Source organism: Rhinoderma darwinii, chromosome 3 (genome assembly GCF_050947455.1).
Source record: "Rhinoderma darwinii isolate aRhiDar2 chromosome 3, aRhiDar2.hap1, whole genome shotgun sequence".
NCBI classification, from domain to species: domain Eukaryota; kingdom Metazoa; phylum Chordata; class Amphibia; order Anura; family Rhinodermatidae; genus Rhinoderma; species Rhinoderma darwinii.
The window spans coordinates 382,201,338-382,225,773 of record NC_134689.1 but is presented as its reverse complement, the minus strand read 5'-3'; the positions used below and the strand labels follow the sequence as shown (position 1 = coordinate 382,225,773).

Sequence of the window (24,436 nt, the reverse complement as noted above, 5' to 3'; positions counted from 1 at the left end):
TTAAATAAAAGGTTTTTATTGTAGACTGTATAATACTACAAGAATGCTAAGGGTATGTTCACACAGAGTTTTTTTTCAGGCAGGAAATTATGCCTCAAAATTCCATTGCACGCCGTTTCTTGCCCGCGGCCATTGAGCGCCGTGAAATACGCTTTCTCTGCCTCCCATTGATGTCAAAGGGAGGTCAGAGACGTAAACGCTTAAAGATAGGGCATGTCGCTTCTTTTTCCCGCGAGACGGTTTCTCCACTCCACTCGCGGGAAAAAACGCCTCCGCCTCTCATTGAAATCAATGGGAGGCATTTTCGGCCGTTTTTTGGCACGTTCTCCGACGCGGTTTCCACGTAAAAAAACTCTGTTGAACTGACCCTAAATGCTCGGGTCAAGATGGAGGTGACAAACATGTTTCCTCTGTCCACCATGGACTGCATCACCGTATTCCCCATTCACTCACACGGCGATGGAATCGGGACACATGATGCTTCATGACTTCTTCTTTACTTGGTTTCTCCAGAGCTGAAATGTTGGGAGGGAGTGATGGGGCCCGGGACGTCCAGTTGTGTTTCAGCGTACCATTGGTTATCTTCAGCACGTTGATCAGAAGTTCTTCTAAATGATCATTACAAACCTAAAGTGATGGAAAAAAACAATAACATATATAACAATGAGTGGCACGTGATCTCCTAATATCCCTGATCATGAGGACTCTGTTCAGAGGTCGCAATAACACATGCCTGGAAAGGCTCCTGAACGCATTGAAATCAGTCTTATGCGTATTCTTACGCGCTTCAGGCGGGAGGACGGTGCTGGCGGCTCAGTATAAGCGGTAAAATAAGTACATTAGAGGTTCTCAGAGCCTCTCTTCATGTTAAACTATTGTACTGAGCCGCCACCGCAGACCAGCTGGGCTGATTCTAAAAACGTCAGTGACACGTCGTGCTTTTGTGTCAGTCTGTGTGACGTCATTGGCGAGGGGTGGGCTACGACAGCACATTGTGAATGGGAGAAGGCTGTAATACTGTAAACCGCCGCTACAACTGTGTCGGCAAATCACAGAGTGAGCAGATAAGGAATGAAGGGGAAGCACGTGTGAGCGCTGCGGCCACTTCAAAACAGCTGATCAGCGGGGGTCCTGGGAGTCGGACCCCCACCGATCAGGTAATGTTGGCCTATTATGAGGATAGGCCATCAATTTTTAGGGACTGGACAACCCCTTTAATATGGTACCCTTCAGCGGTAATAAGATTTGTGGCCCTTGACTGGGACTTGTGTATCAGGGGACTGATCCCTCCAGGCTTGTGGTAACAATTAAGTGCCCCCATGTTGTTATTGGATGTTGGGGTGCACTATTACCTTTATTATTGTGCTGCACTGGATACCACTCCATCTCTACACATTTTCATTGTTGATATATATCACACACACTAAATATTTTTCAGCTTATTTACAATTAAATTGTGTTACCACTAATTATATACTCCTCCTCGGCAAAAAAAAAAAAAAAAAGAAGTGCGACGACTGCCTCGGCCACCTACTATGACTCCTAGTTACCGTTCTCTGTAGCTGTCCACTATTGGCCCATATTGCAATACTTATTATAGAAATCACATATTTGTCATTGCTGATTATTCTCCTTTCACTGATCTACGGAAGTTTTATAAACGCGCCTACAAAAAATTCAGTGCAATAAGAGGTCATTTATTTAAAGGGGTTTCTGAAATGACCACCCTCCATCTATATGCCCAGTTACAGCATATAAATGTCTTAGAGGAGGGATCCCCATTAAAGATCCCCCTCTAGGTTGGTGAGCGGCTGGAAAGTGTGTCCCAAATGAGAAAAAATCTTTAAGTCACTTAATAATATACACTATATGTCCAACATTATGTGAACACCCGTCTTAGGGTATATGATCACACGGAGCGGTCCTGACACGGTCGCAAAGCGGCCAACAACTGCGCCGGCACCATGTTTGGTGCGGCTGTCAATGACCCTGTTAATGGCCACAGATTATTGCGGGTAAAACGGGCCTTTACCCACAAAATTGTGCGGCCATAAAGGGTGTATTAATTAATGACGGCACGATTTTGTAGATAAAGGGACGTTTTACCTGCAATAACGAGTGTCCCCATAACAGGGTATTTGCAGCTGCGCCGAACATGGTGCTGGCAGGTTGTTGGCAGCGTCAGGACAATGTCAGGGCGGCTCCGTGTGGCCTTACCCTCACTCACTTAGTTCAGGTGTTACAGTCCCACCCATTACAAACAGGGGCATACAATCAAGAACACCGTCATGTAATCCTAGTATTATGGGGCTTTAAACATGGTAATGTTATAGGAAGCCATTTTTGCCACAAGTCAGTTTGTGAATTTTTTGATCCGCTAGATCTGCCCCGGTCACCTGTGTTATTATTGTGAAGTGGAAGCGTCTAGGTAGACCACGCAAACTCACAGATGGGCTGCTGATCCTGGCACGTAAAAATCTCCTCTCCTGTGTTGTATCACATTTAACTACAGAGATCCACGCCGCCTCTGGAAGTGACATCAGCACAAGAACTGTCTGCCCCGGAGCTTCATGAAATGGGTTTCCATGGTCGCGGCACACAAGCCTAAGATCACCGTGCACAATGCCAAGTGTCTGCTGGAGTGGTGTAAAGCACGTCGTGACTGGACTCTGGAGTGATGAATGACGTCTCACTATCTGGCAGTCTTATGGAGGAATCTGGGTTTGGCAGATGCCAGGAGATCGCTACCTACCGGTATACAAAGTGCCTACTGTAACATGTGGTGGAGGAGGGATAATGGTCTGGGGCTGTTTTTCATGGTTTGGTCAAGGCATCTTATTTTTAGGGAAGGGTAAAGTTAACCCCTTAACTTTGCATTTGATTTTGGCCTTGAGATGGCAGAATTTTCTCGTTTTGCCTCACTGCGTTCTGACAGCCAAAACTTTTTTGTTTCACATACCTATATGAGGGCATGTTTTTTGCGGGACGTGTTGTAGTATTTAATAGAACCATTTTGGAGTACATATATCTTAGAATTTGACTTGGTAATGAAGAAAACAAACAATTCTGCCATCGTTTTTTTAATTTACTTAGGATTTTTACTTTTATCAAATGAAGCATCGGAATACCTATGAAAAACTGGCAGGCACGGCATAATAGGCATCGCCCTATGGCAGCCATGGGGTTTTCTTCTGTTGTTTTTTTTGTGTTTCTCCGCTGTTGCCGCGAGAGCACGGATGTCGATCACAGGGAAACGGTCAGCACATTCATGCTGCCGTAACCATGGGCCACGTGATATAGCGCCAGGCGCCCGGACTACACTGTACTATGTTTAAATCACTGCAGCATTTTAGAGAAATTGTGACGGGCTCAGGGTAAAGTGTCCGCCGGGAGGTTCCATCTTCTCTCCGAGAAGAAGTCAAAGGGGATACACTTTTTTTTTTTTTAAAGGGGAGCGCCCAAGACACAAGTCAGGGGACTGGACAGTCGCTTTAATGACCAGTTATTAGACCCATGTTATTAAAGTGAACAACCCCCTTTAAAGGCCCCGTTCACAGCATTTTGCAGTCAGATTTACACAAGCCTGCACTTTCTTGCTGCGTTTTTCGGCTGCGGCCATGGAGCGCTGCGGGAAAAAATGCAGTGAAAAATGCTTTCTCTGCCTCCCATTGATCTCAATGGGAGGTAAGAGACGGAAGCGCGGGAAGAAAGAGCAGGTCAATTTCTTTCCCGCGAGAGGGAAAAAAACGCCTCCGTCTCCGTTTGAATACAATGGGAGGCAGTTTTGGGCTTTTTTTGGCGCCGATTGCAACACGGTTCCTGCGTCAAAATCAGTGCCAAAAAGCTCAGTATGAACAGGGTCTAAGACTGCACTATTATACTATCTACAATAATCAAGAACTAGGATTGTGTAAAAATTACCTCATCATAGACAACGTCAGCGACCCATCTTTTTCCGACCCTGTGGGCTGTTCCTTGCGAACCAACAGTATCCTGAAGAGCGGTCCCTGTGATCTGATGTTCTCCGACATTGTTATTATGTGAGAGCGCAGCCAGTTTTGTCCTGGCCTCCATGGCATCAATCCCGAAGTGTATTCTCTTGGAGCAATACTTGGGGACTTTGCTCTGATACTTTTCCAGTGACTCCATGTTCATGTTATATGCCAAGTGCGGTAGATCCTTCAAAACCTTCTCACTCGTCACTACTTTTTCCAGCGCTTTGTACGATGGAGAATCTTTCTTTAACCATTTCACCTCCCGTTTGTCGCTCGGCATCATTTCTGGATGCTGACATTTTAAGTACCTGCCGCCATCTTCCCAGGAATGGCAGTTGGTAATGTGGCGCAATACCGAAGTCCACTTTTCCTTCAACAGTTCTTCGCTTCTTTGACTGGTTCGAATGCACCACCAAAAATGACTGAATATTTTTTCAACCCAAGGAATGATATCCCCGCAGTGGTGATTCCCTGAAGCTCGCATCATTTTTTTCTTCAAAGACCTCGCATAGTGGCAGATGTCATATTGATGGTTTACCCTTGGATAGTCCACCCTTAGTATCTTCTGAATTCCAATGTGACCATCAGAAGAAAACATGGTAACGTCAAAACCGGAGTCAAGTAATCGGTCCATGCATCTTCTAAATCCGTACTTCTCCATGGCAACGGGTGATCTACATTTCGTTTTCTGAACAACTTCAAAATCGAATATTTGATCGTTAACCGAATTCATCATTGTGTACACGCAGTATCGGGCGTAAGGTCCCAGACTGTAGTACCGTCCATCCCCAGAGATGGCGATAACGGCACCTTTCATGGTCTCCATTACCTTTTTCTGTTGTTTTTTCCACGCCAAGTCGACGGCTGGAAAGATATATCTATGTTGGCATTGATAATAAGTTCTTTTGGATATAGATTGCAGGCCAAGTATTTTAAGAAATTCATCCACTTTCCGAAAACTCTGACCGCTGCAAAGAATTGAGGCTGTTAACAACACATTTCCGGAGTAGACGTTTCCTATTTTTGGCTGACTCTCCCAAATTTTAAACCTGTGTCCTGCCTGACATTGGCCACGAATAGTAACGTTTGAGCCCTGAAGCTCCTTATTGAATGATTTCACTGTGCAGTCACATCTACATGCACCTTGGCACTTCACCTTCAAAATCAAGGAGTCCAAACAAGATTCGAATACTAAAAACTTTCGATCTTGGACAACTTGTTCCTCAGAATATTCTTCTGGGATGTCTTCATGTAGAAAAGTATCACTTGGTCTGAGTTCGCAAATTCTGCTCAACTCCAAACTGCTCTGGCTTGACATTTTCCAGAAATATGTGTGGTCTTGCACGGTAGCTTCGAAATCTTCTTCTTTCGGACGAATATTAGGACTCCAAAGATTGGAGAAAGAAGACTCATCGGTCTGGACCTCAACGTCTCTGAAACGTTTTGTGGAATTGTCCGAGATGAATAGTTCATCAAGGGGAACGTCTTCAATGTTGGTCTTGGAATGAGAAGTTGCTCGTAGCTTCGGAGGCCTTCTTCTTTTAGGATACGGGCGACGTTGTAACGTCTCATCGATTAAGAATTCTCCCTCCGATACGATTGGAAAGATTGAAGGAAAGGCTTCGGGACGTAGAAATCTCCGGTCTCTATTGATGATGTAACTATCGATTGTGAAATGGTCAGAACATATCCGGTATAAACAAGTCTTCCGACCATCGAGAATCCTCTGAGCTAGAGAATCAACGTTCACAAAGTTCTGTCCGGTTTGGAGCAGCCAAAATGTTATTCTTTCCAGAGAGGATGGAAAGTTGTGCAGAATTGCTCCAGACTCGTCCTTTGGGAAGGACGTTCTGTTGCGACAAACTGCAATAATACAGTTTGGCATTTTTGATTGAGGGACCTGTAAAATGTATAAACTTGTAAGTACATGATCAAGGAAATAATTGTATATGTTAAGAAACAATAAGAGCCTGTTCACCTCTGCATTGGAGGCTCCGTCACAGATCCCGCCGAAAATACCAGAAACAATAGCGCAGCATGCGGTAAAACCACGGACACCCTGATGGAAAACCTGACAAAACACATTAAAGTCAATGGGTTCCATCGGGCACTGATGGTGTCCATCATACTATGGAAACGGGCGCTTCCAGTATTTTCATTGTTCTGCTCCCATGATGGAGCAAAACAATGGAAACACTGATGAAGGTGTGAACAGGCCCTAGGTGACAAATGTACATAAAATTCAGGATTTATAAGAAAAAAATTTCAAGTCTTGATATGTCATCAGTGGTGATCCGTGAATCTGTACTCCTTAAAGGGGTTCTCCGCTTTTGACAATTCCTACTTGTTAGAAAGGTCTCTTGACAATAAGCATATCCCAGAGTGTTCTCCTGCTGGGACCACCAGCGATCAGCAGTTATCTGTGGAGAAATCTGCCAGTGTGTGTTTAATATCCCTGCAGCGCCACTACAGGGGAAATTAAGCATTACACAGTCCTCATTCAAATCAATGGGTTGTCTGTGTAATGCAGGACAAGACAGGTCCTCCAGAGGAAGAGACGCTCTTTGTAGGTGCTCTTCAGGCTGACCAAGAGATGAGGATCCTGAACAGGGGTCCCCCAAATATTACCTCAGAATTCCTTAATAGGGTGTATGGAAATGGACAACCCATTTTGATTTAGGAATCATCAGTTGGTCAAAGCTCAATTACCCTTTGACATGTCACTTTTAAGACATTAAAGGCTATGTACACCTTTAAATGGATTTTTTTTTAATTAAATGAATGTGTTTTAAACTACTTTTCTAATTGACTTTTATTAAAAAAAACATTTTGACTTTTTATGATACAGCTTCTATGTATCCTGCATACATAGAAGCTGTATGATTCCCGCTCAGCAGTATCCATCAGTTCAGCTGAAGCGACGCCTCATCTGAGAACGGTCCTGTGTGTCTCTGACACGATACATAAAAGCTGTATAGTAAAACTTGTGTCAGTGGATTGAGGAGGTGGGGGATTTTGTTCAATGGGGCGTCCTTCAAGGCCCCTCTTCATGAGACATCCCCTTGTCCAAAGCAAGACACCCCAGAATGAGGTGATCGCTGCCTCCAGGAACCCTGCGGGAGACCATACCAATGTATTATTACACGCTGACCATTAAAAGAATGGCCCACCATGTAATAACTGCATGGGCTGGGTCATATACGGGGACAATAAACGACATTACTCAAGTTTCCACAAAGCCATTAGTATGTATGTTTTATCATTTTATTAAATTGTATCCCAAATGAGGCCATGCCAGTGTGAATGTGTAGCTAAAGTCATGGGGGCATCGTTGGCTGGCACATAATGGCTATGGGATAATCGTCTGCTGGCACCCTCCCCTAGAGAAAATGCAATGCCTAGCGTGCACACCGTTACGATTATGGGGGCATCAGTGGCTTGCATACACCCTGTTACAGGGGCATCGGTGGCTGACATACACAACGACGTTGAGGGGGCTTTCATGGCTGGCACACGCCACTTTGAGGGCATCCGTGGCAGATAATGTACAAGGGCATTGGTGGCTGGCGCACCGCATAAGGGGGAACCCAACAGCTTCTGCGCATACTGTTACCTGGGGCATCAGTGGCCGGCACTTAACATTGTGGGGGCATCAGTGGCAGGCACTTAACATTGTGGGGGCATCAGTGGCTGGCACACACGCTATCTGTGAGTGACTCTTAGTAACTTTATAAATAGTAGGGAGGCATGTTATAAAGGGTCATTTATATTATTTATGTCACAAACCCTCCCCTCATACAGTGATAGCCACAGAACTCCAATATACATGTACAGTACTGACCTCCTCCCGGCTCCAGTGATACTGCCACCTGCCGGCCGCACTGATTATGTCTTGTCATAGGAGACAATTATTACAGCTTCACCAATCCCGAGGTCTTCGGGTCGCTGGCGGGCTCTCTGTGTATATATATGTGTGTGTGTGTGAACAGTATATGATCAACTAAAACTATCCTCCTTGCTGCAAACTACACACCCTGCGTCATCCTGTATTCTCATATTTCACGTAGCCCCTTAGTAGTGGATACAAATAAGGCAATTAGTTATTCCGCCAAACTTACCAGTAAATAAAATGGCCGCTGCCAGTAGTTAATATGGGCGTCCACTTGAAAGCTCATATCCGGGGACGGGAAGTTCCGACGTTGGCATGGCAGCTGCCGAACATCCACTAGCACGGGCACTTTCCGGGCTCTGTGTCTGTCTGGGCCGTACCCCTGCTCTCCCCCGCACCCCGGCTAGCTGCGCTGAGTTGCTGCAGGCGCTGGTCATCTGTGCAGCGCCGGGTCCGGAGGCCGGAAGTGAGCAGAAGGTTCCAGCTAGAGCAGCGGCGGCGGTCCGGGCCTCTCTACTGCTCCTGGAGGCTGTGAGTGCATCATCACGTGACGGTCATGTGAGCGGCGCTGCTGGAACCGCGAAGGCGGAACCAGCACTGAAAGAGAACGCAGAGGCGTCTGGAAAATCTGAGGGGCCCAATCTGCGCTTGGAGGATGTGTGTGAAGAAGATGTGGCCCTACAGGGAGGAAGGGGGCTCAAATCGCCAGAGGAGGGATGGGATGATCCTATGTTAATAGGAAAGGGAGGAGAAATGGCAACTATATCATTGGAGGAGGTAGGTGTGGCCCCTGAATCATCAGGAAAGGGTCCAGGGGCCACTACATCAGCAGATAAGAAATGTGTGGCATCTGAATCACCAGAAAATGAAGAAGGGGCCCCTAATTCACAAGAGGAGGCAGAGAGGAATTCTGATTTGGAACCCATGTCCAGTTACTCCCAGACTAGATATGACCCCTCTGGTGTAATAGACCCTCAGTGTGTTTTGCACTGCTCCACAGCTCCGCTGCTGCTCCTCTGCGGGGCCCATATTCAGGACGCACCATGGAGCGACTCACAGTCCCGCCGTCTGGCCAATCAGCTGCTACGCTCCCTTCTGGGCGTGTCCCACTGCACATCCGTGGCCGAACTGCTTAAAGGACATCAGGAGCCGCCATTCAACACCTTCAGAGAGGCCCTGGGGCTGCTAGGACCTCGTCTCCGCAAGTGAGCACTGTATATAGAGCGTCCCTACCGACTGCGATTATTTCTAACTATGTAACGCCTCTATATCTAATGTGACTACCCTCCCCCTCCATTCTAACTACCCCCACCCCCGCCCTGTATTACACATCTTTACAAAATACGCCCTTTTGAAATTTTCCTTCGATTGTGCCGTTCAATATTCGCGTCACTGACATTTTTCTCAATGATGTGACATGTGCGGGAGCCATTGGACAATAGATCTCAGGAGATCAGCAGCACAACCAGGTTTGTATCCCAGAGAAAGAAAAGGCAAATCCCCAATGAAGGAGGGGCACGCCGTGAAAATGTCCCAAGTCCAAAGAGAGCGCTTGTATCCAATATAGGTGGAAGGAACCGCAGGACGTATTGGTCTTTATTCACCAAGTATAATAAACTGCAGTGTTTCAAACCATCTTGGGTCGTCATCAAGCATTTATTCTTGATAAAGACCCAACATGGGTGAAGCGTTGCAGGTTTTTTTTATACTTGGTGAATAAAGACCAATACATCTTTTAGAAACGGAGTCCTGCGGTTCCTTCCACCTATATTGCACAATAGTCACATGCCTGGGGATGTAACGTCACCATGGACAAGACATCACTGCGGACTACTCACACAGGATCCAGCGGGGGACAGAGGAAGAAATGTAACAGTAAAAAAAAAAGTTTATATATATATATATATATATATATGTGCTCCTTGTTTTTTTTATTTTTATTCTCGTTACACCAAGTCCTAGACAAACCCATTATAGAGAATCTGTCAAGTCTGCTATTCACCTCTCTGAGGACACTATAGAATAGAGGGGGAGATGCTGAGCCTGAGGATGTATAGTTTTCTGTGATTTCTTTCAGTATATATACACATAAAGCCTGTGAGTCCTGCCCCCCCCCACACAGAAAGAGCCTGTGGGTCCTGCTTCTCCTGACCCCCCCCCCCCACACAGAGAGAGCCTGTGGGTCCTGCCCCCCCCACACAGAGAGAGCCTGTGGGTCCTACTTCTCCTACCCCCCCCACACAGAGCCTGTGGGTCCTGCTTCTCCTGCCCCCCCCCAAAACAAAGAGCCTGTGGGTCCTGCCCCCCCCCCACACAGAGAGCCTGTGAGTCCTGCTTCATGCCCCCCCCCCCCAGATAGACACGGAGTTCTGCTTCCCCTGCCCCTCACATAAGAGCCTGTGAGTCCTGCATCCCCTGCCCCTCACATAGTTAGAGCCTGGGAGTCCTGCATCCCTTGCCCCTCACATAGTCAGAGCCTGGGAGTCCTGCATCCCCTGCCCCTCATAGTCAGAGCCTGGGAGTCCTGCATCCCCTGCCCCCCACATAGTCAGAGCCTGGGAGTCCTGCATCCCCTGCCCCCCACATAGTCAGAGCCTGGGAGTCCTGCATCCCCTGCCCCCCACATAGTCAGAGCCTGGGAGTCCTGCATCCCCTGCCCCCCACATAGTCAGAGCCTGGGAGTCCTGCATCCCCTGCCCCCCACATAGTCAGAGCCTGGGAGTCCTGCATCCCCTGCCCCCCACATAGTCAGAGCCTGGGAGTCCTGCATCCCCTGCCCCCCACATAGTCAGAGCCTGGGAGTCCTGCATCCCCTGCCCCCCACATAGTCAGAGCCTGGGAGTCCTGCATCCCCTGCCCCTCACATAGTCAGAGCCTGGGAGTCCTGCTTCACTGGTCCCACATAGAGCCTGTTTCCTGCCTCTTTTTTTTTTTTTTTTTCTAACAGTACTGAAGACCATGAGCTACTTGTGTGTCGTTTTCAGAGAGTGGAAGCATTGCAGAGCACCCCCCAAACTACGGTTCAGGAGGCTCAATAACCAAAGTGGTACTTTAAATAGAGTTTTGACTTTGCCTCCACCAGTCAATCCTATTCTCTTTCACATTCCCTTGCAAAATACTTCGCCCACTACAGGTTCCTTTGGGCATCTAAGCCAGTGGGTTCAAATGCCAAAAAGAAGCACACCTTAGTCCTTATAAACAGGACTCCTAGGAATCTGGGCTGCACACATGGCATCTGGGCAGATGGATGAGCATACAGTATCTAACAAATAAATTTCTGGGCTTTTGTTGGCGCTCCCAGGTTGGTACCCGGATCAATAATCTAAAATGTATTTTATTGTAGAGACACATGGGAGTCCCACCCGGAAGCCAAGCTGGTCTTCTCCTGGATGCTGTTTCAGGTGCCTCGGCCGTGGCTCTCTGACTTTCTTAGTAGGGTGATGCCCCCCTCCCTCCTCTTCTCCGACGATTACAAGGTGGAGAATAAAGTGCTTGGCGTACGTTGCCTGCATCATATCATCAAGAATGTGGTAAGACCATCTGTAGTCATTTCTTATCTAATGGAAATGCTAATAATGAAAAGATTACCCTCATATGGTCTTTATGACCCACCTGAATCTTTATACTGTAGCATTATTATTATTTGTTATAGCGCCATTAACTTCCAGGGATTTACATATGAAATACAGAGTGGTCTAAGTACATAAGAGGGGACAATAAAGACAAGTACAATAATCGTGAGCTTACTGGGTGGCAGACTGTTACGGAGGAGAGAGGACCCGCCCCCGAGGTCTTACAATCTACAAGGGAAGAGAAAGGAAACACTAGGTGAGGGTAGAAGCTGTATATATTTTTCTATAGTTGTTTACTGGAGACCGGGTATTGCAGGTTGTAAGATTTTTTGAAGGGGGGGGGGGGGGTCTTCATCCACTGACTTATTTATGGATGTGTGTCCGGGCCGTCGAAATTATCTGAAAAATATAGAAGCTGTCCTATTCTTGTCTGCACACTGCCGCGTTTGCGGACGGCTACGGATGTGTATCTGTAGCCATCAGATCCGTATTTGCAGACCGTAAAAACCATTAGGGTATGTGCACACGATAACTGCAATTACGTCTGAAATTACGGAGCTGTTTCCAGGAGAAAACCGCTCCTGAATTTCGGACGTAATTGCATGTACTCGCGTTTTGCGGGGCGTCTTTTACGGACGTAATTTGGAGCTGTTCTTCATTGGAGTCCATGAAAAACGGCTCCAATTACGTCCCAAGAATTGTCCTGCACTTCTTTTGACGAGGCTGTATTTTTACGTGCCGTCTTTTGACAGCGACGCGTAAAATGACAGGTCGTCGGCACAGAACATCGTAAAGCCCATTGAAAGTAATGGGCAGATGTTTGCCTACGTATTGGAGCCGGTTTTTCAGACGTAATTCGAGGCGTAAAACGCCTCCATTACGTCTGAAAATAGGTCGTGTGAACCCAGCCTTACAGTCGTGTGCATGATGCCGAAAAGTGAAGACATTATATCTTCTGGTTGCCATTCTTGAAATGTTTTCCTCAAGGAGTATTCCGACTACTAGCAATGATGGATTATCAATAGAATATACCATGAACGTCTGATGGGAGTCTGACTATAGGGATACACAACATTGTGGTCCCTACGACTTTTCTCTAACACTACCGCTACGGATTAGGTGCTTCGTCTGGTATTGTAACACCGCCTCATTCAAGTGAACAGCGCCTGGTCTGTGTAGGAGAAAACCCAAATGGGCGCTACTATTTACCATTCCCTGTTACCCCTTGAGTCTAAAGCTGCCTACGCATTAACAATATTTGTCCGCCGAGCGGGCACAAGCATTATAAAGTCGGTCGGTCCTGCTGAATTCGTCTGACTGTTTTCTGTGTCTGGGCACCCCGGGAATCTGTGGGCACTCCAGTGGTCGGGCTGCACAGACCAGAGATCAGTAGTAAAGTATATTGATATGTCGTTGGAATACCACTTTAACTTGTACCGCGGTTGGTGATGAACTTCTTATATCCAATGTTCTTTCCATCGACAGCCAGCGGCAGAGCTGAGGCAGTATAACCGGGCCTTGGTTGTGTACCATGCTCTCCGTAACCACCTCTACACCACAGATGCTGATGTCATTGAGGTAAGAAAGATCTTCGTGGTGACATTTCACCCCTATAATAGAATGCATGGCGGCCCACTCGAGAAGCAATTATCCATAGTCTCTCCCTTCACATAACTTTACCTTATTCACTCACATTTACTGTACTTTTGATGCGGAATCTGTGCCGGAAACCTGCAGCGTGTGAACGTACCCTAAAGCTGAATGAACTGAACCTTGAATAGGTGCGGGTCATGTAGTATTAGGGTTCCTGCCCATAGCAGAGCTTCTAGGGGAGAATACCTCTGCACATACCGCATCTTAAGGAACATGAATCTGAAGAATACAGCGTTACCTTTGAGGCCCCGTGCACGTCTATAGAAGTCCTAATTTGGCGCCGTAGTAAGGTCTTTATTAATGGCGATTGTTACATAGTGCCGGGAAGGTTATGAGCGGAGCCTCCTGACATTCGGCAGTAATCATTCCTGTTTTCCCCTCGTCAGGTGGTCCTGCCCTGCTTGCTGGATCTGTTCCCTGTCCTCCATAAACTACCACCTGCAGTGGGTGCATACCAAAAAGATGGAGACGATCCCTCCGACCAAGTCATGCAGCTGGTTCTCACTCACATGGAGATGGAACACAAGATAGTTCTACGTAGACTGTATGCACGCAACCTGCCCGCACTTCAGGAAAGGTGACGACATGTTCCCTGCATGCCTTATGTGCTAAGCTGCACCTAGATATATTGTATATAGCGATGTTCATGTGTCCGCTCCCCGGACGGCGAGATGAGCGCTGGAGCTCCCAGGAAGGAGATGTGATCACCCGGGAAAATGTTGTGCTACACAGCGCTCATTGGAGTCAATAGGGGATCAGGTCATATATGGTTGTGATTAGTCCTATGGTTTGCATTGGCTATCCAGTCTGGTTAATAGTGAGGGCCCCGAGTCCCCCTATGATGTCCACGGGGGGGACTCGGGAACGTGGTTGTCCTGAGAACTGTGCAGGTATATTCTAGTTTCAGCAAATAAATGCAATTCTTTTCTTATATACGTTTTGTACCAATTTCTCAGTTTTCAATATCTCTGCTTGCAGTCATTCAAAAGAAACCTTCATTGTTGACTTCCATAGGATGAGAATCTGTCCTGGTCATGTGATGATCACTCCGGTGCACGGCTCGTCACAGTACAGGTATTGGAGCTCTGTCTTGTAACGAGTCCTGCACCTGTGTGTCCATCACATGACTAGGACAGTTTTTTTTAATTCATTCTACTGGACGTAATCAATGAAGGTTCTTATTCAGTGACTGTAAGTAGAGATTTTGAAAACCTTGATACATGCCATGTTCACAGGGAGGATTTTTCATATCTAAAAACCCAACGTGGATTTGGTCGACATTTCGAGGCAGCAATCCGAGACCAACTAGTTTAGACCGCCGTGGATCCGCGTGCAGATTTGCCAAATGTCTCGTTTACATGCTTTGCACATTTGCATGCCAACAGTGAATCCTAGTGAGGAAAAGTATCAAGGAAAGACTTTATATAGAAAATGAAAAACTGCACTGTGTGTGAATGAGGCCATAGTGTTTAACCTTCACTTTACTGTGCATGCAGCTTCTCTAGTCCTGTCATTTTGGTTTCTATAGGCTTGGTGTTAGGATTGTCCGTCACATGAAGAGACTGCTACGTGTGATAGTTGGGTATCTGGAGATTTGTGATGGACCAGAGGAAACTGCTCGCCTCAGTATGCTGGAAACGTTACAGGGAACCATCAAACATGCATGGCCAAGGTGGGAATGTTCAGACTTTGTATAATTTTTTACGTTTTATTAAGTCCTTTTTCTGGGACATAAATACACGATAGGCCATACATTTTTCATCACTGGGGGGGGGGGGGGTCAGCCTACTGGCAGGTGCCGTTTATTGTTCACAAAAGGCACAGTGTCTTGTTCGTATCAGTGGCTGTGCCTGGTACTGCAGCTCAGGCAATTTCAAGCGACAAAGGGGTTGAACAAAACTAAAGGGGACGTCCAGGGGGCTGTTTTTTATACTGGTGACCTAGCCACAGGATAGGTAATTCGTATATGATCGGTGCGGAGTCCAGGTGTCCGACCCCCACCGATCAGCCGTTCCGGAAGACATGCAGTGGTCGGTGCCGGAAGCAGATGGCCGTGACCACTGTATAGCTGCAGTAACTCGGTACGGACGCTATGCAGTGTACGGAGTCATTTGCTTCCAGCACTGACCACTGCGTGGCTTCTGGCACCCGGAACAGCTGGCTAATACAGGGTCTGGATGTCCGACTTCCACCATCATTGACTGATGACCTATCCTGTGGATACGTCATTAGTATAGGAAACCGCCTCAAGCCTGGACATCCCCTTTTACAGGGGAAATCCACCCCAAAGTGATTATCTGGCAGGTCATTAAAATGTATTCTAGGATTACAATGGTGGAGTTTATACTTTCAAATCACAACAGATTTTATCAATTATGGAGCCGCTACATGGATTCAGCGGGGCTAGGCAAATGTCATTTAAGAAATTTCCAGTAAATTTAAAGGCTATAGACACCAAAGTGGGTCCGCTTTGACTTGACCAGTTTTGATCTTAGAAGATCGCTCAGGAGCCGCTGCAGACCGAGCCGTCAAAACAGCTGACGGATTGATTTGGCGGACAGCGGCGTTCTGCAGCTTTTATGTACTGTGATATAGGAGCTGCAGAAGTGAAACGGTGCATATAAAAAATAACAGTAAATTACAAACAGAAAATAAATAAATTTCACACCAAAAAAAACAACGCTTATAGGATCGAGCACCAGATCCCATTTTTTCTTTACATTTGTGGATAGTGATGGATTTCCCCGCTGTGATCTACTGACAAGTATCTATGACTTCAGTAGATCATTTTTGGCTGGATGTCTCCTATAAAATGTATTGGTATATCCCCCCCCCCCATACTCCATGACTGGTGGAGGCCCCACTGCTGCAGACACATCGCTGTTCTCATCCATGTTCTGTGTGGTGCTATTCAGCCCCAATTGTGAGCCGCCGTACCAGACACGGCGCATAGATGACGTCCTAATAGGCCACGGCACTCCTTGGATCGCCTTCTCGCTGGTTGGATCATCTTCTCCTCTGCCTTGTGTACTTCAATTTTTGCTCCCACACACTAGACTAATGGCTTGTGAACTGTTATTGTTTTTCCTAGGATCCCTCCAAAGCTACCTCTACTCTTAAAAGCTCTTGTAAAGCTGATATATGAGCTTTCTTCGGAGTTCAATCCTAATCCTATGACGGATGCTTTACTAGATGGAGCTGCCGAGTGCCTGCTGCTTCTAGACAGATGCTCCAAGGGACAAGTCAAAGTGAGTAGACTGATGGGAATGGAAGCAGAAAAAATGGCAGTAAGGAGACAAAGCCTCATTTAGGACTCTCCGAAATGATAGGATAAAAAAGAGTCTTTTTCTTCTCCCATGCGGCTTCGGACCTGGCACGCTGGTAGCACATTTGAATACATACTATTTTTCACATGCAGGACATGTCCTTCGTCGTTAAGACCCCATTCACATCACATTTTTGGACTACCTTTAATGTATAAGCCAGGAAAAGCTCAGTTAAACATATGTTGTGATGGATGCCTGACCGTGCCATCCATCACCCATAGACTATTATGGCATCCTTTTAACGGACTTCATGAACTCTCTTGATGTAAACTGTAATAGTGGATGGCTAATGAGGCATTCGTCACCTATTGACTATTTTGGCTTCTGTTTAAAATATAAGTCACTAGCTGTTATACCCGGTGTTGCTCTGGAGGTTGACTTACGGTATAGTGTCTGCCCGTCCGTCCCGGGGAGGCTGTTGTGGGTGACAGTAGTCGGTCGGGGGGGGGGGGGGGGGGGGTTTCACACCAGATGGCGGAGAAGCCGGAAAGTGAGGCGGCCCACCAGCTTGGTGTCGGGAATATTCCGCCATGTTGGGGAGGTCAGTATGGGAGCGGTGTGGCCTAGGCCTGCCATACAGCACACGTAACCTCATGGAGCTCGCTCTCCACCGTGCCCTCATAGCACAGACCCAGCTCCCTCCACCAACAATACAATCATAGCCATGTCTGCCCGTCCTTCCCGGGGAGGCTGTGAGCAGAAAAAACAGCCAGTGCCCGACACTGTGCTCCGAGTATCCTCTGACCTAGCACCATTTTGTGTGTGGCTTTCCTCTGACGCCAAGGCGTGGCTACGCTGTGGAGGATGGAGTGAGACGTCACTTCATTCTAAACCAATGGAAAATCGGGCTTCAAACAAACTGGCGAAAATATATAATAGATGAAAAGCTCACAATGTATACATTTAACCCAATGCCTGTGATGTATGCCACTCAGTGGCAACCGTAACTGTCCCGAAAAACGGCTGAAAAATCAGAAGCAGATCGCCTCCAAACATCTGCCCTTTGATTTCAATGGGAAAACCGGCGTTCTGTTCCGACGGGGCGTTTTTTTTTCACGGCTGCGAAAAAGTGCATGTCACTACTTCAGCTGTTTTTCATAGACTCTATAGAAAACCAGCCGTGAAAATATGGTGCTGAACAGCTCTGTATTTTCTGCCATTTTTGAGTTTGTGTGTGAACATACACTTTGGCTACAATGTTAAAAAAAAAAATAAAATATATATATATATATATATATATATATATATATATACCGCACGATATATGTCTTTTTCCAGGCTCTAGTTGTATGAAATAGCAGTCTACTACGCTATTCTATCCATAAAGTATACCGACCTTATACCAGACCCTCGGAGCCCTATGTCACGTTTAGTGTGTACGGCGGGAGACTTTAGCCGTACATGTTAAACATAGGGCCAAAACATGATGTGAACAGAGTCTAAGCAGGCCAAACCTCCATAGTGAACAGTGCAATGAACTTACAGGGTTTTTCTAAGATTAGAAATCAGGGTCTGCTTGGTTTTCCCCCAAGAAACAGATTCTCTCTGGTCTGTGGGCTGTGCCTGGTATTGCAGCTTCGCTTTATTCAAGTGAATGGGGGTCGAACTGCAATACAACCCTTGTACAGCATATGGATAATCATGGCGTCGTTTCTGGAAATTAAGGCCGATCTTATACAATCCCGGTAACCTACAAGCTACTTGCAGAGTCTCTTCCTAAATTCCAAATAAATCTTACTGCAATGAGATGGACAATGGTATCAATAGACTGCCAAGCTGCTGCTGCTCCTCTTCTCTGCTGTCAGCGCAGTGCCAGTCCAGATACTGCCCTACAAGCTTGAGTATGGTGTTGTTACGCAGAACCAGTCTAGATCACTTCTAGGTTCAGCTCAAGTTGAATTGCTGCTGAACTTCGGGTCGTTTCCATTGCTATTTGATGGTCAGAATAACGTAGCATGCCGCACTAATCTATCCAGTAAGTAAAAATGAATACCTGATGGACCCATATTCAGTCAGTGGGGGAGGAGGGATCAATCATGACGTGTGAATGAAGTCTTACTGCTCTTAGTGTAAGATGCTTTAGCTGTATCCTCTCCCACAGCAAAGACCTGTAATATATGACACTTCTCTTGTATTTCAGAGCGCCCTGCAAGGCATCCCCTCTGTGTGCAATGAGCCTCTTCTGCTGAAATGCATCGACCGAGTGCTACAGAATACCTGACCGTGTCCACAATGGAACCAAATAAAGGTGGAATAAAATTGTTAGTCTGTCTGCCATTATTTAAATGGATTGCTCACTTTGATCAAATTAATGTCATTTTTTTTTTTTTTGTATAAATAAAAGTTGAACATTTTTCTAAAACTTTCTCTATTCTTTCCAGTTTAACCCCTTCCCGACATTTGCCGTAAATATACGTCATGGAAAGCATTGACTTCCCGCAAAATGCCGTACATTTACGGCAAATCTTTGGCACCGGCTCAGAAGCGGAGTCGGTGCCATCGTCGGATCTCTGCTGTATCTTACAGCTGACATCCGACTGTAACGGCGGGGACCGAAATAAGCTTCGATCCCCGCCATTAACCTCTTAAGTGCAGCGCTCAAACGCGATCGCTGCACTTAAGGTGTTTGCAGCTCATCGGAACCCCAGCAATGAAATTGCTGGGGTTCCGGTGGCTGCAATGGCAACCGAAGGCCTAATACTGGCCTCCCGGTCTGCCTAGCACCGAAGCCGGTCAAGATCCGCCCGGCGGCGGAGCCTGATCGGCTTCCGTAGCTGCCGGCAAGATGGCGCCGGGTCAGCAGCTGATCCGGCGTCATCAGCGGTGGATGTCAGCTGTACTGTACAGCTGACATCCACCTGTAACGGCAGGAACCGGAGCTAGCTCCGATCCCTGCCATTAACCCCTTCGATGCAGCAATCGAAAGCGATTGCTGCATCGTAGCGGTTACTAGCAGATCGCCAGCCCTGACAGGCAATCGGGACTGGCGACTGCTGTTATGGCAACAGGAGACACAATGGCCTCCTGCTCTGCCATTACGGAAGCCGATTAGGCCCCGCCGGGAGGTGAAGCCTAATCGGCTTGCTGTCAGTGAATGACTGACAGATCTAATACATTGCACTACATAGGAAGTGCAATGTATTAGAAAAAAATAAATCTGACCGTTGGACCTTCAAGTCCCCTAGTGGGACTTGAAGAAAAGTGTAAAAAAAAGTATAAAAAAAGTGCAAATAATAAAAGTTTGAAAACAATAAAAGTTTAAAGTAATCAAATAAAACACAATCCCCCTTTTACTCTTATCAAGTCCTTTATTATTGAAAAATAATAATAAACCATATGTATTTGGTATCGCCGCGACCGTAACGACCTGAGGTATCAAAATATAATATTTATTGCACGCGGTGAACAGCGTAAAAAAAAAACGTAAAAAACTTTACCAGGGTTTGTTTTTTGGTCACTTTGCCCTTCAAATATTAGAATAAAAAGTGATCAAAAAGTCGCACGTACCCCAAAATGGTACCAATAATAACTACAGCTCGTCCCGCAAAAAACAAGCCCTCATACACCTCCGTCGACAAAAAAATTAAAAAGTTATGGTTCTCACAACTTGGCGACAGAAAAAATACATTCTTTTTACAAAAGTAATTTTATTGTGCAAAAAGTTGTAAAACATAAAAAAGTGCTATAAAATAGGTATCGCCGGAATCGTACTGACCCGCAGAATAAAGTTAACATGTAATTTATAACGCTTGGTGAACGCTGTATAAAAAAAAACGAAAAAAGCTGTGCCAGAATTGCGTTTTTTTGTTTACCTGGCATCCCAAAAAATAGGATAAAAGGTGATCAAAAAGTCGTATGTACCCCAAAATGGTACCAATAATAACTACAGCTCGTCCCGCAACAAACCAGCCCTCATACCGCTACGTCTATGAAAAATAAAATTAGTTATGGCTCCAATAAGTCAGGAAATAAAAAATATGCAGTTGTGCCCGAGGGGAACATTTCTTCTGTTTCAAGAGGCGATTTATCAAGGACCTAAAATTAGGGAACCAGGAAAGGGAGGGCCCAAACATATCCGCTGGAAGCGACGGTGCCAGTATTATACCAGGACAACACTTCCTAGCAAAATACCCCAAACTACAAAGGCGCGGAGTGTGGACCAAAAGGGGGATAAGAAAGGACGCCATTTATCAGTGCGACACCGGCCTGTGCAGAAAGGATTGTGTCACAGCGTAACACACATCTATGGATTATTATTTTTTTTATATACCACCTGACTATGCCCCTTATATACTCCGCCCCGCTTACATGTACCCCACATTATAAATGGAAACACCAGCAATACTCAAACAAATATAGTACCAAGCAAAATCCGCTCTCCAAAAGCCAAATGGCGCTCCCTTGGCTCTGAACCCTACAGCGTGCCCAAACAGGAGTTTCCTTCAACATATATGGCATCGTCATACACGGGAGAACCCTTTTAACAATTTTTGGGGTGTGTGTCTCCAGTGGCATAAGCTTGGCATGACATATTTGCCACTGATTGGCATATCTAGGGAAAAATATACATTTTTAATTTGCACCATCCGCAGCGCATTCATTTATGGAAAAGACCTGTGGGGTGAAAATGCTCACTACACCTCTTAATAAATGCCTTGAGGGGTGCAGTTTCCATAGTGGGGGTCACGTCTCAGGGGTTTATTTTTATTATTTAACATCTGAGCCTCTGCAGTTATGAACCAATACTTTGTAAATCGCCAAATTAGGCCTCCACTCCGCATGGTACTCTTCACTCCTGAGCCCTGTCATATGTCCAGGCAAAAGATTAGGGCCACATGTAGGGTGTTTCTAAAACCGGGAAACACCGCATAATAATTAGAGAGCTGTCTTGTTATGGTGGCACAAGCTGGGCACCACATATTGGCATATCTATGGAAAAAAATCCCATTTTCACTCTGCAACATCGAGTGAACACTAATTTTTACAAAACACCTGCAGGGTTAAAATGCTTACTGCACCCCTTGGTAAATGCATTGAGGGGTGTAGTTTCCAAAATGGGGTCACTTCTGGGGGGTTTCCACTGTTTTGGGCCCACAGGCGCCCAGAAACCAATCCAGCAACATCTGCACTCCAAATGGCGGTCCTTCCCTTCTGAGCCCTGCCGTTTGTCCAAACAGCAGTTTATGACCACATATGGGGTATTGCTGTACTCGGGAGAAATTGCTTTACAAATGTTGGGTTCTTTTCTTCCTTTATTTGTTGAGAAAATGAAAAATTTTGCGCTAAAGCTACGTCTTATTGAAGAAAAAGGACTGTTTTTATTTTCACTGCCTAATTCTAATAAATTCTATGAAACATCTGTGGGGTCAAAATGCTCACTACACCCCTAGATGAATTCCTCAAGAGGTGTAGTTTCCTAAATGGAGTCCCTTTTTGGGCGTTTTCATTGTTTTTTCCCCTCAGGGGCTTTGTAAATGTGACATGGCCTCCGCAAACCATTCCTGCTAAATGTGATCTCCAAAAGCCAAATAGTGCTCTTTCCCTTCTAAGCCCTGCCGTGTGTCAAAACAGCCGTTTATTACCACATGTGGGGTATTGTTTTACTCGGGAGAAATTGCTTTACAAATTTTGTGGTGCTTTTTCTCCTTCAGTCCTTGTGGAAATGAGAAAAAATTAGCTAAACCTAGATTTATTTATTTTTAAATGTAGATTATTATTTTCAGGGCCTACTTCCAATAATTTCTGCAAAAAAAACTGTGGGGTCAAATCACTCACTATACCCCTAGATAATTTCCTCAATGGGTGTAGTCTCCAAAATGGGGTTACTTGGGGGCGGAGTTACGACGCATCGTGATGGCAGCTTAATCTCTGAGCGCCTCACTTCACCTTTAGAAACTGCAGCTTCAAAGACGATATAATCGACCGAAATGGTGAGAACATCAAGGGATAAGGGCAGAGACTCACCCGATCCTGCAAAACAAGGAAAGAACCAGTCCGAAATGGACAAATACCTGAAGAAGAAACTTTCCTCTCCTGCGGCCCGGGAAAAAATGGCGCCGGCACAGCAAGCAGACGAAGCTGGAGATGATGACTCAGAGGGAGACAGCTCTGCAGCTTACTCAGAACCAGCGAGGGGCAGAGACACGCTGTCACGATCCTACTTTAAAAAGGTATTGACACAAGCAATCTCCCCAATAATGAAAGAACTGGCGGATATAAAAGGGGATATTAAGCAGATTGGGCAAAGGGTGGAATCACTAGAAGAAACACAGACCTCCATTTTAAGCCACAGCGCTGTAGTCTCCACCATGCTTGTCTCTCATCAGAATCACATAAATAATGCTCATTTGATGATTGAGGACCAGGAAAACAGAAGTCGCCGCCGGAATATTAGAGTGCGGGGTCTCCCTGAAGCAGTAACAGGAGACACTTTGCCCCAAGTGATTGCTCAGATATTTGCTGACCTCGTGGGTCAAGAGAGGGCCGACAAAATGGTGGTGGAGCGGGTTCACAGGGCGCTGAGACCAAAGCCTGCACCGAATGAACCACCGAGGGATGTGATTTGTGGCCTGCTAAGTTTCATAGATACATCATGTCTACTGAAATCGGCGAGGGAACGACAGGAATATCTCTACGAAGGGACACAACTACTCTTTTTCCAAGATATAGCTCCCAGCACCTTGGCTAAGCGGAGGATCCTGAAGCCAGTGACGGACATGCTACCTGGGGAGATGGACACAATTGGCAAAAGATGAAGGGGCACTGCCACATGTAGCTATGGAAAAGGGCCTAATGTTAAACAATCTGGCTTCGGCTTTCTGGGTCGGAAATACGTTCCCTGCCAGATCATCGATAGTGATATGACATGGGGGATGCTTAAGGTATGCCACACTTCCTCGGCACTACATATACGCGACAATAAGTTCTCAATGTTAGCGCCACTCTCTGTACCTCCATGTTTGGTGAACTCCAATTGCTCTACAGTTCCTGACTCTTGGTCTCATTTGAGGACATTAAAGATAGCAAGAGTTTTTGACTCAATGGGTCCGCCTACACTGCATACCTTACATGAGGAATTGCAAATTCCAAGCCCTTTAAGTTTGCAAGTGATAGACTTCTCACACACGTGTAAGAGGGTTCTCGCTTCCGCAGCTGTACGCAAATCAGATCCCACGTGGTTGGAAAATTACACCTTACTTGCCACGACCCCTAAAAAATATCTATCTAGGATATACAAACAATTGATAACAAATATGAGCAAAGAGCCTCCAGGTTTTATATCAGCATGGGAACGGAACTAGGTTGCTTATTTTCTGCAGAAGATAGATCTTGCATTCTGCGTCATTCACATGGTTTTTCCAGGTGTATCAAAATGCAAGAAAATTCCTACAAAATGCCAACACGGTGGTACAGAACGCCGGATTACTTATGTAAGATTCGGGTTTCAACCTCGGATCAATGTTGGAGGTGTGGGAGGGAAGTGGGTAGCATCTCACATATATGGTGGTCATGCATGGAGATTCAACCCTTTTGGAAAGAAGTGGAAAATCTGATTGCGAGAATTTGTTCTAATCCAGTGGTACTCACAAGAGAATTGATTTTACTTTGGTTACCCACTAAAGAGTTCTCTCCATCCTCCAAAAATCTTCCCACACACATAATCTCGGCGGCTAAAATATTGATCCCTACCTTGTGGAGAAACTCAGTACCCCCATCACTGGATCAACTAGTGAACAAACTTCACCAAATATGTCGGCTAGAAGAACTTGCAGGGTGGGAAAATAAAAACAGGAAATCCATTCTCAAAATATGGCAGCCTTGGCTGACGCATAGGGACAGGGCTTAAGGTAATCAAAGACGGGAAAGACATGAACGGATCTTGTTAGTAGGGATGGGAGCTTTGAAATCTAGGTTACGCGGGATAGTATATAGTATTTAGTACTTGATAGTACTTACAGTAAAGTAATAGTCTTACATGAGTCACGGTCACGGTGGAATGTT

The 24,436-nt window shown here is 45.9% G+C and overlaps 2 protein-coding genes across 3 annotated transcripts; one reads left to right on the top strand and one right to left on the bottom strand.

Moving 5' to 3' along the window:
• Positions 1-8,886, bottom strand: LOC142750071 (uncharacterized). 2 transcript variants are annotated; one of them, XM_075858840.1, is made up of 3 exons: positions 8,114-8,886; positions 3,922-5,895; positions 1-627 (listed from the first exon to the last, which is right to left on the bottom strand). In XM_075858840.1, exons 1-3 carry the CDS (start codon positions 8,168-8,170, stop codon positions 430-432), a joined length of 2,229 nt encoding a protein of 742 aa, XP_075714955.1. In that variant the 5' UTR covers positions 8,171-8,886; the 3' UTR covers positions 1-429. The 2 variants fall into 2 exon arrangements, with proteins under 2 accessions (XP_075714955.1, XP_075714956.1); XM_075858841.1 differs by lacking the exon at positions 8,114-8,886 and adding an exon at positions 7,837-8,091.
• Positions 8,007-18,700, top strand: TTI2 (TELO2 interacting protein 2). Its single transcript, XM_075858842.1, has 7 exons — positions 8,007-9,089; positions 11,228-11,414; positions 12,942-13,034; positions 13,496-13,686; positions 14,638-14,781; positions 16,201-16,357; positions 18,576-18,700. Exons 1-7 carry the CDS (start codon positions 8,200-8,202, stop codon positions 18,654-18,656), a joined length of 1,743 nt encoding a protein of 580 aa, XP_075714957.1. The 5' UTR covers positions 8,007-8,199; the 3' UTR covers positions 18,657-18,700.
• Positions 18,701-24,436: the final 5,736 nt, after the last annotated feature.

Bases quoted from the DNA above. Each gene is read 5' to 3' on its own strand.
- LOC142750071 (XM_075858840.1), bottom strand. From the start codon at position 8,170: ATGAGCTTTCAAGTGGACGCCCATATTAACTACTGGCAGCGGCCATTT. The intron at 5,896-8,113 runs GTAAGTTTGGCG...TACATTTTACAG, and splicing joins AGCGGCCATTTTATTTACTG to GTCCCTCAATCAAAAATGCC. The intron at 628-3,921 runs GTAATTTTTACA...CCATCACTTTAG, and splicing joins CTGACGTTGTCTATGATGAG to GTTTGTAATGATCATTTAGA.
- TTI2 (XM_075858842.1), top strand. From the start codon at position 8,200: ATGGCAGCTGCCGAACATCCACTAGCACGGGCACTTTCCGGGCTCTGT. The intron at 9,090-11,227 runs GTGAGCACTGTA...ATTTTATTGTAG, and splicing joins CTAGGACCTCGTCTCCGCAA to AGACACATGGGAGTCCCACC. The intron at 11,415-12,941 runs GTAAGACCATCT...TTCCATCGACAG, and splicing joins ATCATATCATCAAGAATGTG to CCAGCGGCAGAGCTGAGGCA.